General features: G+C 39.0%; 2 protein-coding genes across 2 annotated transcripts; both read right to left on the bottom strand.

Annotated features, from left to right (window-relative positions):
* Positions 1-352: 352 nt before the first annotated feature.
* On the bottom strand, positions 353-6,394 carry cnrip1a (cannabinoid receptor interacting protein 1a). The gene is made up of 3 exons (XM_076148063.1): positions 6,145-6,394; positions 1,932-2,076; positions 353-1,362 (listed from the first exon to the last, which is right to left on the bottom strand). Exons 1-3 carry the CDS (start codon positions 6,321-6,323, stop codon positions 1,198-1,200), a joined length of 489 nt encoding a protein of 162 aa, XP_076004178.1. The 5' UTR covers positions 6,324-6,394; the 3' UTR covers positions 353-1,197.
* Positions 6,395-7,577: 1,183 nt separating this feature from the next.
* On the bottom strand, positions 7,578-15,516 carry fbxo48 (F-box protein 48). The gene is made up of 3 exons (XM_076148224.1): positions 15,431-15,516; positions 12,387-12,719; positions 7,578-8,219 (listed from the first exon to the last, which is right to left on the bottom strand). The coding sequence occupies exons 2-3, from the start codon at positions 12,687-12,689 to the stop codon at positions 8,058-8,060; spliced, it is 465 nt and encodes a 154-aa protein (XP_076004339.1). The 5' UTR covers positions 12,690-12,719; positions 15,431-15,516; the 3' UTR covers positions 7,578-8,057.
* Between the last annotated feature and the right edge of the window lie 471 nt (positions 15,517-15,987).

Below are 15,987 nucleotides of genomic sequence, written 5' to 3' on the forward strand. Positions count from 1 at the left end.
CACCAAGATTGAAATTGGCATGAATTGATGAAGTCAATTTACTCAAGGTTGCAAACATTCATCAGATTCCATTGGTGTAATTATTCTGCACAAGCATTTCCTCTACTCCTGTACTTCCTAAGCCATTTAAGAAACTATATTCAGCAATATAAGGGATCCTATTAACTCTATCCACTGTGTGCATTTAAACAAGCTGAGGGACTGCATCCAGAATCTAAGGTCCTGTTCTCATAGTGAAGCTGCCAGGTTTGATCTGAGTCCAACACCTACCTTCAATGAAACCCGGCACACCCTTTGATGGATTTGTGATAATGTTTAATATTGAAATCAAACAGGTTTTCAGTTTCCCCCTTTTTCTAATCTAAGCTACACTCCCATGCTGTGGACTCATCTTTGTACTGGACGTGCAGAGGTGAAAATAATGAACTAATAAATAATCATCTTCTATTTTGACACTCACCAGACATTACACTATTGTAACCAACCTGAATAATAAACCTTGCTTTGCTTTATCATAAAACAAGATGTTGTGATGCCAGCAAACCGCATGCTTAAACCACGTAAGGCTGAGTTTTTAAATCAATTATTAAAAAAAAAAAAAAACCTTTGATGGGTCTAAAATATAAATGATCTCTATAAACAGAATAAAACTGATTATTTATGGGACTTCCAGGTTTCCTGGAATAACTATCAAAATAACAGATCTGTCCTCATCCAGAGGAAGTACCTGCCCATAGGTTTCAAAACCAAATCTTTTGTCTCCACTTTTTCCTGCTTTCCCATTGAACAATCTTCATTGAGATAGTTACATATTTATATGTGTGGGTGTCCTGAAAAAATTAAATGCCAGAGCAGTGTAAAATAAGTATTTTTCCTTCTGGGGTTAAGACGTTAACAGAAAACATGTCTGGCTGGTTTGGTGAAGAAGCATGCTTTATGTGCTGTACTTAAACCACATCCCAGCATCTCTGGAAAGCTGCTATTTTTCAAGAAAAATCCTGCAAACTACCACTTGCACCATAGCAAACAACTGCTTTCCCTCCTTTTTGATAAATACGATTATCAGTGTTTGTGGCCTGAGGTGGTCTGAGGCCATCCGTGGTTTTAAGCTGATGTCCTGGTACAGCTCATCTCCTCTGCTGGATATTTATATTTGGTGAGTGGACGGTGGAAAGATGAGCTGACGCAGTCTAGTTCTCAGTTGAACGCCTCCTTGTTGATCCACATAAGGGTCCTCGTCTCGTTGGGCTTGCATTCATATTCAATGTTGTTGAACTTGTTCCCAAACTGGCAGTGCTCCCTCTTGTAGTAGTTGTAGTATTTCACCTGCCAGACTGTCTCAAACTGGCCAGCCTTGTTAAACTACACAGAGAAACACAGGACCAGTGTCACTAACACTGTACGATTACAGTAGACATTGAAATTCTGATGCCAATCATGATAATTGCTGTACATTGACACCGTCCCAAACACAGTTAACAAACAATACTAAGATACAGTATCTTGCTGCCCTTTACACACTTTTCACTTACCCCAGTTACATGTCATAATACACGTCTGCATTGTATTTAAAGCAAATACCTTGCTGAATCCACAAGGTGAGGAAATGTATGATAAGGTGGATTACGTCAATTTGGTTTTTACATAAATTTGAGTCAAGTTACTGCCTTTATCAAAGTATCAATGAATCGTGTCACAGTCTCAGCAGATAATCAGATTTCAGATTTCTGCGATTCTCTAAACTCCAAAGATCCAATCATCCCCAACTCCCAAATTGGTAATTCTCAGTCCATACTTTTCCTGTGGTGCTCTTAAGGTAAAAATAGAAAGTAAGCCATATAAAATAGGTAGGTTGTTTTCATATAATTACCAGCTTTATAATTATCAGCTTTTGCAAAAAGGCTTTTGCATTTTACTGCATTCAGTCCTACCTCTATACTGACTTGGACAGGTTGCCTATCTCCACTCTTAGTATGTGGGACGCCCTCTGTGTCATACTGTGCATGGTAAACAACCAATTCCTCATCCTTAGATTGCTGCACCAAGGGGAAGATGATGCCTCCGATGTTCATGTTACTGTGAAGAAGAAGAGAAGAAGGTATTGTTCAACAAAATTGAGAGAAGCTGATGTAAGCAAGTGCTGTAAGTAAGTGTGTTATTTGTTATGTGTGAGTAATCAAATGAGAACTAAAATAAAGTATGTTAATATGTATCAGACACAGAAACACTCGCTAAATCATAACAAGTATATTGTGTCAATAACCACTCAAGCTCGGATGAAAGAAAATACTACTACAGTACCAAAGACATGCTCCTCCTCTACAGTGCAGATGCTTTTTCTCTTGCTCTCTGCTATGCTCTCTGCTGTATTCAATCTCTCGTCCAGCCTAACTATTTTTAGGCTGTTTATCTTCACTTTCTTCATCATATTACACAACAAGTGGATTACATTTTAGGAGGGTTTCCCTGGACCACGATCACCCATACAGTCATAAATTGTTACAGAAGTTTGCTGTGCTTGAAACAAGGATATTTGCACTAGAAAAATCTTCAGATCCCATGCCACACTACTACTGATTAAGCTCAGCAGAATTTAAATACCTCTCAATGACACTATATCCTTTCCCAAATTGTGTGAAACTGAACTTACGATGGCATTTAGTGTATGTGGGAGACCTAACTGCTGGGATAAGCTTGGTGCCAGACCAAAATAAATACTTACACAGAAGACAACCTTTATAGCCCTGGCAAAAACAACTTAAAAACTTAAGAAAATAAACACAGATCAGTACCAACATTACCTCTGGAGAATCAGAAGTGGTACATCTGCTAAGAATGGAATAGTGAAGACAAGCTCAGATGGGGGGGACTCAACAAGATCACAAGAAAAATAGAAATTACCTCACTTTCACAATTCAGCATGTCACATGATTGTGGCAGACTCCATTATCAGAAACATAAACAATTACAACATGTTGTTTCCCAGGCCCTATGGTGTGTGAATCATAGAAAATAATCTCTCTTATGTCTGAACAGAGTCAGAAGTGCTAAAGCAGGATTTAAACAAAATAGTCTGGGCAACCTGGAAGCTCTTTTTTTTTTTTTAAAACCACCTCATGGTCAACCTGTTGATAACCAGCTTCTGAGCCAGTCTCCACACCTGTCTCCCCCCTTTTCCCTCTCCACAGAGAGCTCCTCAATTCACAGACAGAATGGAGGAACTTGTTAATGCTGGAATTAAACCCACACTCCAGCGACTCATGCATCCACCGCAATCTTTATTGGATGGACAAAGCACAGGCTGTGCTTCCAGCATTGTTGGTGATAACAGATGGTAAAACAGCTCGTTCCCACGCAGGATAGTGAGCTTGACGTGGTCAGAAAACTGAGAAGCTGAAACCTGCCATCTCAGCGTTCTCCAGCAGGAATCATCCAAGTTGGGTGCATTGGGTGAGAGAGAGAGAGAGAGGCCTGCTAACCCCCTCACCAGCTATGTGGTGGTCAGAGACGAACGACATCCCAACAGTACAGGTTTTGAGATCCATTTCCTAAGAGTTGGTGTCACTTGGCTCTGAAATTCAGCCCCTTTTGAAATCTTTTTTGCAAGATACTCCTGGTCTAAAACACTGCAGCTCCTATCCACAACAGCCAGTACTGAGGAAATGACATTCCATGGGCAAAGTGTATTGCGCTGTGCACCGATGGTGCAAGATCCATGGGTGGTTTAAAAAGTGGACTAATCACACTTGTAAGGAAGGTTGCTCCGCAAGTAATTTGGACACACTGCATCCTACACAGGGAGTCACTTGTTGCCAAAGACAGAAGCGCAGAATTGTCATGGACTCGGTCGTTAAAAGTTGTCAATATGGTCAAGAAGAGTGCTTTGCAAACTCTTCTCTTCTCTAATATCTGTGCTGCTGAGGGAGACGAACACACTGCGCTACTGTACCATTCTGAGGTTCGAGCTTAGAATTGATTGCACAATAACAGGGTAGCTATGTTTATACATGGCACTTGGCCCAGTTTGATATAAAACACAGTTTTATACAATATATATAGCAGGGGGTCCCTGCTCCATCTCTCCGTCAGTTTGGGGGTCCTTGGCCTGAAAAATGTTGAAGACCCCTGTTTTGAAGGACATTTAAAGGACACAGACTGTATAATAGTCTCAGTTCTCATGTTCTTAGATCTTTGTGCTGCATTTGAAACAGTCGACCACAATCGACCAGTCGACCACAATTCAGTAACAGACTCATTCCCCCCAGGTGTACTACTAAGCGCCATAGGAAATCCTTTCTCCCTGTGGACTTATTATCTACTTGCATTCTTGCACTTTTCATTATTGCACTAGTTGGGTGATTTCTGATTTCTGGTTCTTGTTTTCACGCTGTACTGTAACTGTTGCACAGTAATTTCCCTCGGGATAATAACATTTCATCTTATCTTATCTTATCTTATACTACTAGACAGACTGGGTTGGAGTCTCTGGCACAATTCTTAACAGGTTTAAAACCTATTTACAAGACCGGGGCCATTTTGTATCAGTGTGCAACTTCAAATCTGAGAGAACAAAGATGACATGCAGAGTTCCCTAGGGTTCGATTCTTGGGGCCCTTTTATCCTATCTCTTTATGCTTTTATTGGCTCACATTTTGCAAAACAACAAAGTCTCTTATCCCTTCTATATGGATGACACACAGATTTACAGAGGCATGTCAACAAATGTCTACAGTCCCATTGAACCCCATTGACGAGGTGCATTGACGAGATCAATGACTAGATGTGCCACAATTCCCACCAGTTAAACAAAGTCAAAACTGAAATAATTGTATTTGGTTCCGAAGAAGAATGATAAAATGTCTGTACTATAATGGTGTCTTAACAGGCCTGTCAATGAAAACAGTCAGACAGCTGCAGCTTATTTCGAATGCTGCGAATTCTGACTAAAATTCAGAACGCAAAGCACACCACTCCAGTCCTCAGACCACTCTATGGTGACACTGTGTCACGGGATTTTTTTACTAGTTTATAAAGTTCTTCATGGCCTAGGACTGAAAAATATCTCTGACATGATTCTGTCGTATGAACCCTCCAAACCTCTCAGGTCATCTGGTTGTGGTCTGCTTTCTGTTACCAAAGTCAGAACAAAGCACTGTGAGGCAGCCTTTAGTTTCCCTGCTCCACATCTCTGGAATTAACTTCCCGAAGATCTCTTGTCTGCTCCAACTGTGAACTCTTTTAAAACCAGCCTTAAAACTTTTCTGTTCTTTCTTTCTTTTTATGCTGGGAAAAATGTGGGATGGTGGTCAATCATTCACATATTTTTAGGACTGTCCAGTATTTATTTTGGCAAGACTTAAAAGAGGAGACGGAAATAATAATGAAAATTGCTATTCCAATGGACCCGACGTTCTTTCTACTTGGAGAACCACCAAAAGATATAACAGGCAAATACCAGAGTTATACAGTATATTATGCATACTGTTTGTGATTGTGAGCAAAATGATAACTCTACACTCTGAATGCATTTGGACTCATAGACTGAAATAAGTGCACACAATGGAATGTATGACAACAAAAGCAATAAGCTCTAGACGCTCATTCTCCTGTAGCGAGACGAAGAAGTATCGCCTCATTCATTTACCTGAGGCTGTACTAATTCATATCGCTGCTCTCCCTTAATTTATTTATTTGAGGCTTTGAGATTTTGTTGAGATCTGTTTTATATTTTCCCCCAGGCCACAGAATTGTCATTCTGAGGCGGTGTTTTCTCAGGCCGCTACAATAACGTTGTACATTATCGTATGTCTACGCGACAAGCGGCGACATCCATTAGCACAGTGATGAAGAATAAACACCACCCATGATTTATTCAGCGGATATGTGACGCTGCTGCCTGCAGGCCTGCATGGGTGATGGCCACGACAGAATAGCGTATGAAAACCGATTCATCATCATACTGTATGTTCACCATTATGATTCTAGGTCATATAGAAACCATCTATAGGCCTGCATTACAGAGCATTTGAAATAACACAAAGGGGCCAGTAGATGGAGTTGAGTATTCAATCTGACAGTTGAATGACGAAAATGTAAGAAAAATATACAAACATAATTATGTGTCATTTTTTTTGTTCTCCTTACGTCGCCTCTACGTTTCCAGGCTTCACCATCACCTCGATCTTGTATTTGGAGCCTGTGAGCAGCTTGATGGTCCTGCTCTGACCAAACCTGGTGCCGTCCACTTTAAAGAACACCGGGCCCTCGTTGGGCTGGATCTTCAGACTGATGGAGAGTTCGATGATCGGTGGCACGTCGTCCATTACGCCGGGTATTTATGTTTTCAATTTAGCTATTTCCAATTACCCGAGGACACAGCGGGTGAAGCGGTGAAGCTGCGAAACGAGACCAGGGTCAAGCTCACACCGCAACAACTGTGCAGCTTCCGAAATTTTTTCAAAATAAAGGTCAAACTGAAAACAAAAATGCATTTGATGTGCAATGGTGAAATAAGTCCTCAATCTCTTCAGTGACGTTTCCAACATACATTTACCTCTTGAATTGAAAACAAAAACCCCCTATGTCCTCTGTCTGCTTATTTCTACATTCTTTTTAAACGATATCCACATTTTCCCAAAAGTGATCCTCCATATTAAGTATCTTTGGAAATATGTATATACATAAAGATTGTGCATCCATCCTTTGGGTGAATAAGAAAGGGGGTGATTTAAAAAAAAGATTCCAGTGCTGAGTGTAAAATCTGCAAAAATAATAAATAAATATATATATATATGTTATCATTAAGTGGCCAGATGAGTGTGATAAAAAATAAAATTCTCCCTAAAATTAGGTAATGTAATGTACATGTATATGTGCTTCCACCTGCCTATCTACCGCCATGAGGAAAACCATTGAATGTGATGTGCCATCTTATTTGTACTTTATACTTATTTATTCAAGCAAAGACTATTTTAAGATCACAGATTAAGATGATTTGCATTTACACACTTTCTCAACATTTTGGGAATTGAGATTTTTACACAAACTTGAAACCTATATCATAGAATAAAACCACCATTGGTAAAACCATTACTACATTTACATTTAGTAAATCCAGCAGGTTTTCTTTCCTGCCATTGAAATAATTGATTTCATCTGATGTCCCATTTTCCAGAGAAAAGAACTTGAAATCACAGATGCACGTTATCAATTGCATGGCAGTATAGCTGAATGCTGGATTGAGGCTCACGCGGAAGTGGTTTGGAAACTCCTGTGACAAGAATGTTGATAAAAAAGACACATCAGAGTAAAAAACAAACTATTACATTAAAACCAGTGTATTGTACAAGAAAACTTCAGAAACTTAATTCAGCATATTATCATACATATTAAAATATCATGTGTAGTGATTAAGTAACAGACCTAGACTGTAAATCAATTCATTCTGCCATGTAAAAGTCTTCAGAGAGTCAGAGTAAGACACCTCTGCGTGCATTTATTTAATCAATGGGTGGACAAACTGTATACTGCCATTACACAAGACCTCAGTAATAAACAGAGAAAGGCAGAATCTTACCAACTGTTTCCATACACAGTTTAATCACATCTTTAAAGTGATATGTACATATATGTATATATATGCTGTATTTTACGAGTGTGATAGATCACCCAACAATTCATCCATCAACCGATTTCCTGTTGTGAGAAGAAAAGCAGGAACCAGGAACATTCTCTTATAAATGTGTTGTTGTGCATCCTTCAAGACATTTACGACTCAAATTGTTTATCTACTTTGATTAATTTTGGACAAGCACACTGCTGGTTGCAAAACAAAGTGACTGACTTTGTGCATTATATTCTATTTATTATATATAGATAGCCAATAATCATTCCTTTACCTCATAACCATTCTTATATTTAATTACAATATAAGAATGGTTATTACAATTAATTCCTGTGTATGCTATCATGAAAGACATAAAAGTGTATATTTTTATATGTACACACACATATACGTATAAGTTAATGTATCATTAAATGTGGCACTGAAGGAACTGTCATCTGTCCAGCTCGGCCTGCAGAATCTCGCCCCAGGTTTCTGCATCCAGATCCACCATCTTCCGGTCATTTAGCACCTCTGCTGATGGCACGTGACTGTATCGGCCTCGTAACCAGTCTCTCTTCAAACAGCTTCTTGTATAGTTCCTCACTAAAGTCACCTGCAGCAAAATGAAAAGACAGGAAGCAGTCAGAGTACTGCAGCATCCTGACAAAGAAGGGAGCCCACTCATTTAAGATGAAAGATGCAGTTTTCAGTAAAGCTTCAGTGGACCCAAAAGGCAGCACACAGACTCTGGAGAGATGGGGTACGAAGAACAAAGCTTAAGCTAAGTTGGTCTAAGAGAGCTATATCTACAGTAGTTATTAGAATAAGTTGGCGAAGACTGAGAGGAAAGACACGGTTGATATATAGCAGAAGCTGATGAAGTGATGGATGAAGACTTGGTGGAGGAGCTCAGGAGCAGGAAGATGTGACTACACCCGCAGACACACAAACAAACACACAGAGAGACACAGGGGAACCACAGGAGACAAGAGGGCAAGGTAACCATAGAAACACAAGGAAACCACTGGATACTGGATACAGGGTCTGCACTGCATAATGTTATTTATTCTGTACACTGCTGGACCTGGGTAACTAATGTGGTAAAGGTGTCTAGAACAATTGTAAGCTTTGCTGGATTTCTATTTTTTTCTTAAATATATTTTTATTGAAGAAAGCATTTGACATGACAATGAGTGTACAGTTATGGGACTTTTTTTAACACATTTTAGTTGGGGCCACATTCAGCCCAATTTGGATTCAAGTGGGCTGGATTAGTAAAATCATAGCATAATAACCTATAAATGGATGTAAATGGACAACTCCAAGTGTTCCCTTTGTTTTAGTGCAATGAAGTACAGGTTCATATTGCAAATGTTTTTTGCAAAAACTTTTATTTAACTATCTTTTTACAAAACATATGATGAACAACCTGAAATTTCTTAAGTCAGTTGTTCCCCAAATTTCTGAAGGGCTCCCCTTCTGTGGATAAGAATATTTTCTTGCGCCCCCCAGTGACTGGTGTTGGCTCGCTTTGTGCTGCAGATATTTTCAAATCGGGGTTGCAGCTGTCAGACTGACACTTTTCAATGTCCAGCTCTGACCTATATTTTGTGTTTATTGATGCTCACATAGGTAGCATGTGGCAAAGGGAGGAGTGTGGCCATGGTTCTCCTACCTAGCAGCGGGCAATCGCTCATTCTCCTGCGTTGTTAATAATAATAATAAAATACAATAATGATAATAATAATAATCAATCATAACCATCATATAATATGATAATAATAATTACAATATAATTATAATTATAATAATTAATAGTTAAATCCCTCACAACTGGGCTTGTAACGCTAAACTAGTGGCTAGCCAAGCTAACGATGCGTCAGACAAGCTGATTAGCGCAAACTGTGAAGCGGCGCCGATAAAAACAAACAATGGATACGGATACAAATGCATGGAGCAATAATGTTATCTGAACGCTCATTCTCTGGCTGCGATATGAAGAAGTATGGCCTCATTCATTTGCCTGAAGCGATACTTATTTACTTACTTAACAACTTGTCAAGATCTAGAAATGATTTTAAATGTACATACATTTCTACATATGTGTACAAATGTGAACTGAACTGACTCACTATCCATGGATAACTCCAAAAAAAGTCTTGGAGGAACAGAGAGTTTAACTCTGCCTGAACAGTTACAATTTGCTTTCACTGACAACAATACAGGAGAGAAATAATAATAATTAACAATAATGTGCTTGCTATATGGAGAGAAACTGAAGAGAAATTATAATAAATAAGAGAAGTAAAAGGCAAAATATTCAAAGACATTTCCAAAACAAACACGCAGCATTTACTGAAAAGCACCAAGCTGGAAATTAACGTAAAAGAGCGATTTGGATACGACTGTGGAAAGCTGGGGAGAGCAAATCGAACCAGAAGACCGTAAGAAAAGCCGTTCACAGACGGATAACATGAAAGAATCATTCACTAAAATATCAGAGAATCTATCGTCGGGAAATCACCTTCGATAAGCGCTGATCTGGAAACGCTGCATTTTAGTGGCGTGATGCCGTCACTTTGCGGGACACAAGATCTACATGCGTTGTGGGAAATGTAGTTTGCGGACATTTTGCACTTAAAAGCTATTTGCGCTCGCGGGCCACATAAAATGAGGGCCGGATTCCTGTGACCTAGAGGGTGTTCTCATCACCTTGCAATCACTCCATAGAGACAAGAGACAAGACAAGACAAGACAAGACCTAGCCTTGATTCTCGTTTAAAATTAATGTGTTGTTGACCTACCAAACAGCCAGAGAATAGCAAGCATAGGATAAGGACACACTGCTGATGTTTCATTTTCGGTGGATTTGGCAAAGATACGTTTTCCAGGTAAGGCAAACCAGAAATCCAAACTTTCGGCACAATTCTGACCAATTACAAAACAGTTTGCAATTATGTGACATTTGTTAACAAGTTTTGATCCACCATTAAGGGTTACTGTAAGACCAAAATGGACATTCCCAGTTGGCCTGTTGGCTTTAAACCTCTGTGGACGTCTCAAAATTAAGCCTTTATTTAGTTGTGTTCCTGTGTTAATGTAACTGTGCTTGGGTCTGTTGTTGTCCAGTTTCTAATAAGTGTTTACGCAGGGACTGCAAAGGAATCTCAGGGCTAACCTTAACTTAATTTTCTACAAAGGCCAAGGGTGATGCATTAACCACAGAAAGGAATAACAATGTTCTCAGATCACACCTCATACCTTGGTGTTGCATGGAGGGCCATGTAATACGCAAATGGTGAAGGAAGGTTGTCTCAATCCACTGACCTCTAGGCGAGGGGACAAAGTAGTAGATACAATTCTCATTCTGTTGTCCAAAGAGCTGATGTCTTTCATTGGTTGTGGCAAAAGTATGTAAATGTCCAGGATAAGGATATTTAAGAGGCCATTGTGAAAAATGCTCTCTCTCTTCTGTCTGCGCTCTGCTACCTTCTGCTCTCTTCTATACTTTCTTGACCTGGGGCTCTGTCTCCCTGGCTCTTCTCTTTCTCCCTGATCCTTTCCTTCTCTTGCTCTTTCTTTCTCTCTACCTCCTTTTCCATTCTTCTCTTCTTTTTGACCATCATTACCTGATTTGTTTAACTGGTTTATTTTTAGATCTTGTTTTACACTCAGCTATTGCAACTGTAACTGTAACTGTAATGTCAGCTATCAGCTCATGTTAGTAAACTATCCACCATTCATCTCACTTCTTTTGTACCATGCCTCTCTGTAAAGCTAAATTAGCATCACTAAATCATAGTGCCATTCTAATGTATTAATGGAGTCAGATAAAACACAGTTAACTATCTCTGTCCATAGGGTGTGTTTTTTCATCCTCACATGCTGCTGTAACAATGTGAATTTCCCCTTTGTGGGACGAATAAAGGATTATCTTATCTTATCTAATCCTATCTTATCTTATCTTACAGAACCGGAAATTGAATGAGCAGTCAAGTGAAACAACGTATTTTATTATTCTCTGAATAATTCTCTGAAAAGAACAAAGCAAACAAACTACAGGTCTGATACAAACGTGTTGTTGTGCGACCTTCACAAAATTTGTCTCGCAACAGGGAAGGAGCTAAGAGGTCAAACTTGGAGGATCTTTTACATTGATAAGATGCAACAAATATGAATATATGTGATAATTCAGAACAATCACTTTATTATTTTCATGCCACTCCTAGTCTCTAGGCGATGGTTAGAGGTTGAATTTTACCAGATGTAGATATTTTAATATCTGCACAAACATTCCTACTGTTTCTGCATCATGATTAGCTTTGTAAAGCCATAAAAGGAGCTTTACCCCTCTTCTATATAAAAAAATATCTCCAAAATGTCCTTTAACTGTTTGCGTCATGTAAAATGTTTGCTTCAATAAAAACAAATACAAAAAAAAGGAGTGTGAGGGTGGGGGGGGGAGTGGCACGACAAGAGAGAAAATTCACTGTTAGACTTTTAACAATTCCACTGTAAAGCTGATTTGTCACTTGTTTTGTTAAATAATAAGTTGCAGTTCTATGAATTGCATTGTTTGAAATAAATTCCAGTTTGGAAGCTAAAGATCTTTAAAGAGCTCTTATCTACAAAGGGGGGGCCCAGCAGAAAAAGTTTGGGAACCACTGCACTAGCGTTAACAATGATACATTTAAGGTTCATGATAACTGCAAGATTTTTTTTGTTAATTTACTGGTCAAACTGTAGTTGCATCAAAATGTTCTCTCAAAAGTTTACCCACCTTCCAAGACAATCCATCTCTTCGGTCATTGTCAACCTCTCTCTGACAAATGGCTCTCACCAGCAGGCATTGTCTCCTCCATAGCTGCTGGTTTTGTGTGATAATGAGATGCCATAGCTTGCAGGTCAGCGAGGCACTGCACAAGCTCTCAACATCCAGCTCACTGAAGATCTTCATGCTCATTTCTATCGGCAGTGTTTCACCAAAGTTGTGATGGCAAGTGTTGTTGGGAGAAATCAGGGAGGGACTTCCTTTACAAAGGTAAATAATGGCAGACGAGGTTGTTGTTGGGTCATGTTGCATAGTAGCTCAGAGTCCAACAGTTTGGAAAACCTGTGTAGAACAATAGAGTAGTCTTATATTAGACATAGCGGCTCACATAACATGACATAATTTATCTGTTGCATTTAAAATAAAAAGCAATGACGGCTGAGTATGCTTCATCTGAAGCCCTGTTCACTAAATCAGAAGGTTATGGTGTTTATACGACTCACACTTGAATGTGTACAAAAATGTGCTTCATCATAAAGCAAGAAAAGGGTAATGTGCGCGCGTGCGTGCGTGCGTGCGTGCGTGCGTGTTCTTTACATGATTTCTATGAACGAGAAAATGAAGATAAGCAGTTCATCAATGATGGAATTACCATCCATTAGCATTGACAGAGAAGCAGTATTTATCAATAAATTGATCAGAGACAATTTTCCAATCAAACAACATTTAATCTTGGTAAAATTATTAATAAAACAAATGATGATATTGCAAATTAATTAAATTACTAAACAAACCTTTTAAACAAGATCAAGGAAAAATTGTAAGTTGCAGGAACTAATTGACAATTTTTTATTTCCACTATTTACTCATGGAGACTTTATTTTGGTGTGGTGGCCCCCTTATTTTCTTGTCTCTCCTAGAGAGCCTATGAAAGTATTGTTGAGTCTGAACCCCTAACTGCTCCTGATGTACATGTTGGCTCTTTGCATGGTTCGCCCCTGCCATTATTGAATGGGTGGATGTGAAGTCAGTGTAGAGTGCTTTGGTAAAAGGGCTGCGCAAGTATAGACAGATGACACCGGAGTTACGAACATCTGACTCACGAACATTAGTAACTATGAACCGACCTCCTCCTGCAATTAATTTTGGGTCACTTTGTGAAGTTATACAACAAACATAATAAGGTGAGTACAGTACAAACACATTCTCTGTATATAATTGTAAGGAAAATACAATTTAAGTACGCTGAATCAGAGAAACTATCTCTCAAATGGCAGTGTCAGCTTCAAAATGAAATAAAAGATTGCACATGATTGCATGTTACTGTGTTTTGGCTGGGAAGAATGTTTTAACTGATGAAATTTAAAATGCACACTTGTATTAAGTAAAAAGTGAGCCCGTCTGTTGAACACCTATGTGAATTGTATGAGTTTCTCAATGTTTTAAATGGCTTTTGTTTGTAAAGTGGTATATTTCCTGTCAGTTCATACTGAGACAGTATTATGTGAAAAACAACACAGCATTGGCCCTGGGGACTTGATGGAAGTCGTTTTACCAGTCCAAAAAGAGTCTTTTCAAGTTGGTGAAGAGTTACGAAGGTGAACTTTACAATGGGCCACGAGGACGATCGCCAGACAAGGCTGTGGCTACAGATAGGGAACAATAATGAATTTTGGCACAATCTGTGTAACGTGGTAGCAAATCAAGATATAAATAGAGAATTTGGTAAGGATATAAAGAAACAGACTTTAAAAACAGTGATGCAGGTACACCACCTCAAACAAATCCTTCACAAGGCTACAAACAATCATACTGTGCTTGTAGACTCCTGGGGTCTCATTGATCAAAGTAGGCATTGAAAAGGGTCTAAATCTGTGCATAAGAACAATAGGTATGTTTTTTAATTACAACAATGACAATTAAATAATAACAGTAATTTAACCATGTGTAGACCAATAGAGGAATGTAGACAAGACAAGCTGATTAAGGTTTGAAATAAAAAGAGAGCTTGAGCTGTTATATTTCTCTACCACTAGCGACTTTCATATACACAAGGTCTGAAGTAGTTCTTAAAATGGATAAAACTCACTTTATGAGTAGAAACACGCGAATGCGGATGAAGTGACTAGAGGAACGAGATGGAACGGTCAATTTAGACCAGAGGAGCTTGTTTGGCCTATGCTTCTATTCTAAAGTGCACTGAGCCATTCACGTTAAACACACTTTAAATAAAGCTGGATTTGACTTAATTTGCAAAATACAAGTGTCTTCAGTGTCATTCCTTTGTGTTGTTGATCAAATATCACTTGTTATCAATATTTTAGGCTGAGCATTGTTCTCATTAGTATTGTTTTAGTAAGACAGGTACATAAATACTGTCCTACCTTCCGCCAAGAACCTGTCGCATTAGTATTAGAAAGTCTTTGGCTAAATTAAGTCGATTTATCCTCGCCCTGCATTACATGGGAACCCCCAAATACTTTACGGGGACCCTGCAGGAACGTGACGCCAAAACGAGGTGATTGGTCAAGAGGCGGTGCTTAATACTTGAGCCCGACTAAGCTCCAATACATTTTGCAGCTTGCTCCAGACCAGAGTTGCCTTGGATCATAAGTTAAGCGACAGACTGCGATTGGAAGTGAGTCAACTCCACCACAGGCAAAGATCAGACTTGAGCGTCAACTAAGCCCTTAATCGTGCTTTGTAGCACCGGTCCATGGTTCTAGGGTGCTCCTTCCTTGCCCATTGACATTTCGAAGAATGAAGACAGATCTACGCGGAACCAAACGACAAATGATCAGATTTCAGCGTTAAAATACGCACTTTACTGTTAGGTTTGGTAAAATAATATTTGAATTTATTAAGGGGAATTCAACAAAAAGCAGATTTGAATGTTGAATGTCAGTCACGTCCAGGTACACGGGACTCTAGACGGGACCACCGTGTTCTCCCCGTTTACCATAAATACAACTAGCCAGCAGCGATCGGAATCTTTACAGGGCAAATGTTGGTCTGCCTAATTAAAGAGATAGGTTGTAAGAATCGTGCGGTACCTTTAATTCTCCTCCCTCGTCTCTGACGCCTGACGGTTTAAATGGCCTACAAATAAAAAACAAACAGCCTGACGTCACTGGGGCTGATACGCATGCGCAATCTGTTCTTCTTCTTATATTGACAGGCCTCACACAGTTAATTTACTGCCATCTACTGGATGGAAAGATACTGTAAGACTACATGGCTCTATAGCGACCCTACTAACGGCAACAAGTGCTGCACAAACAGTTCTGGCATTCTTCCTGTACTAGTTTTTGTGAGCTAATTTGTTCTATTCTACAGGCCCTAATATCACTGAAATATCACTGAAACTTGGTTTAACCTACATGTTGGATTTACACATTTGTATTATACCTATTGTAGAGATTTTCTATCACATTTTTCATTTATGTAAAATTTGCATCAATGTAATTTACTGTATATATAGCACTTGAAGAAGAGAGACACTTCTTCTGCTACCTTTATCACTTTATCTGTCCATATAGGTATATTAAAAAATGATATGCCTGATATGTATTGTAAATGTAAATAATCATCTATATATATTTATAATTAC

The sequence above is a fragment of the Genypterus blacodes genome, unplaced genomic scaffold, assembly GCF_046128005.1.
Source record: "Genypterus blacodes isolate CSIRO-AG114 ecotype Tasmania unplaced genomic scaffold, CSIRO-AGI_Gbla_v1 ptg000039l_1, whole genome shotgun sequence".
NCBI lineage: Eukaryota > Metazoa > Chordata > Actinopteri > Ophidiiformes > Ophidiidae > Genypterus > Genypterus blacodes.

Bases quoted from the DNA above. Each gene is read 5' to 3' on its own strand.
- cnrip1a (XM_076148063.1), bottom strand. From the start codon at position 6,323: ATGGACGACGTGCCACCGATCATCGAACTCTCCATCAGTCTGAAGATC. The intron at 2,077-6,144 runs GTAAGGAGAACA...TCTTCTTCACAG, and splicing joins CCTGGAAACGTAGAGGCGAC to TAACATGAACATCGGAGGCA. The intron at 1,363-1,931 runs GTAGGACTGAAT...TTCTCTGTGTAG, and splicing joins CTGTCCAAGTCAGTATAGAG to TTTAACAAGGCTGGCCAGTT.
- fbxo48 (XM_076148224.1), bottom strand. From the start codon at position 12,689: ATGCAACATGACCCAACAACAACCTCGTCTGCCATTATTTACCTTTGT. The intron at 8,220-12,386 runs GTGGGTAAACTT...ATTTTGCTGCAG, and splicing joins GAGATGGATTGTCTTGGAAG to GTGACTTTAGTGAGGAACTA.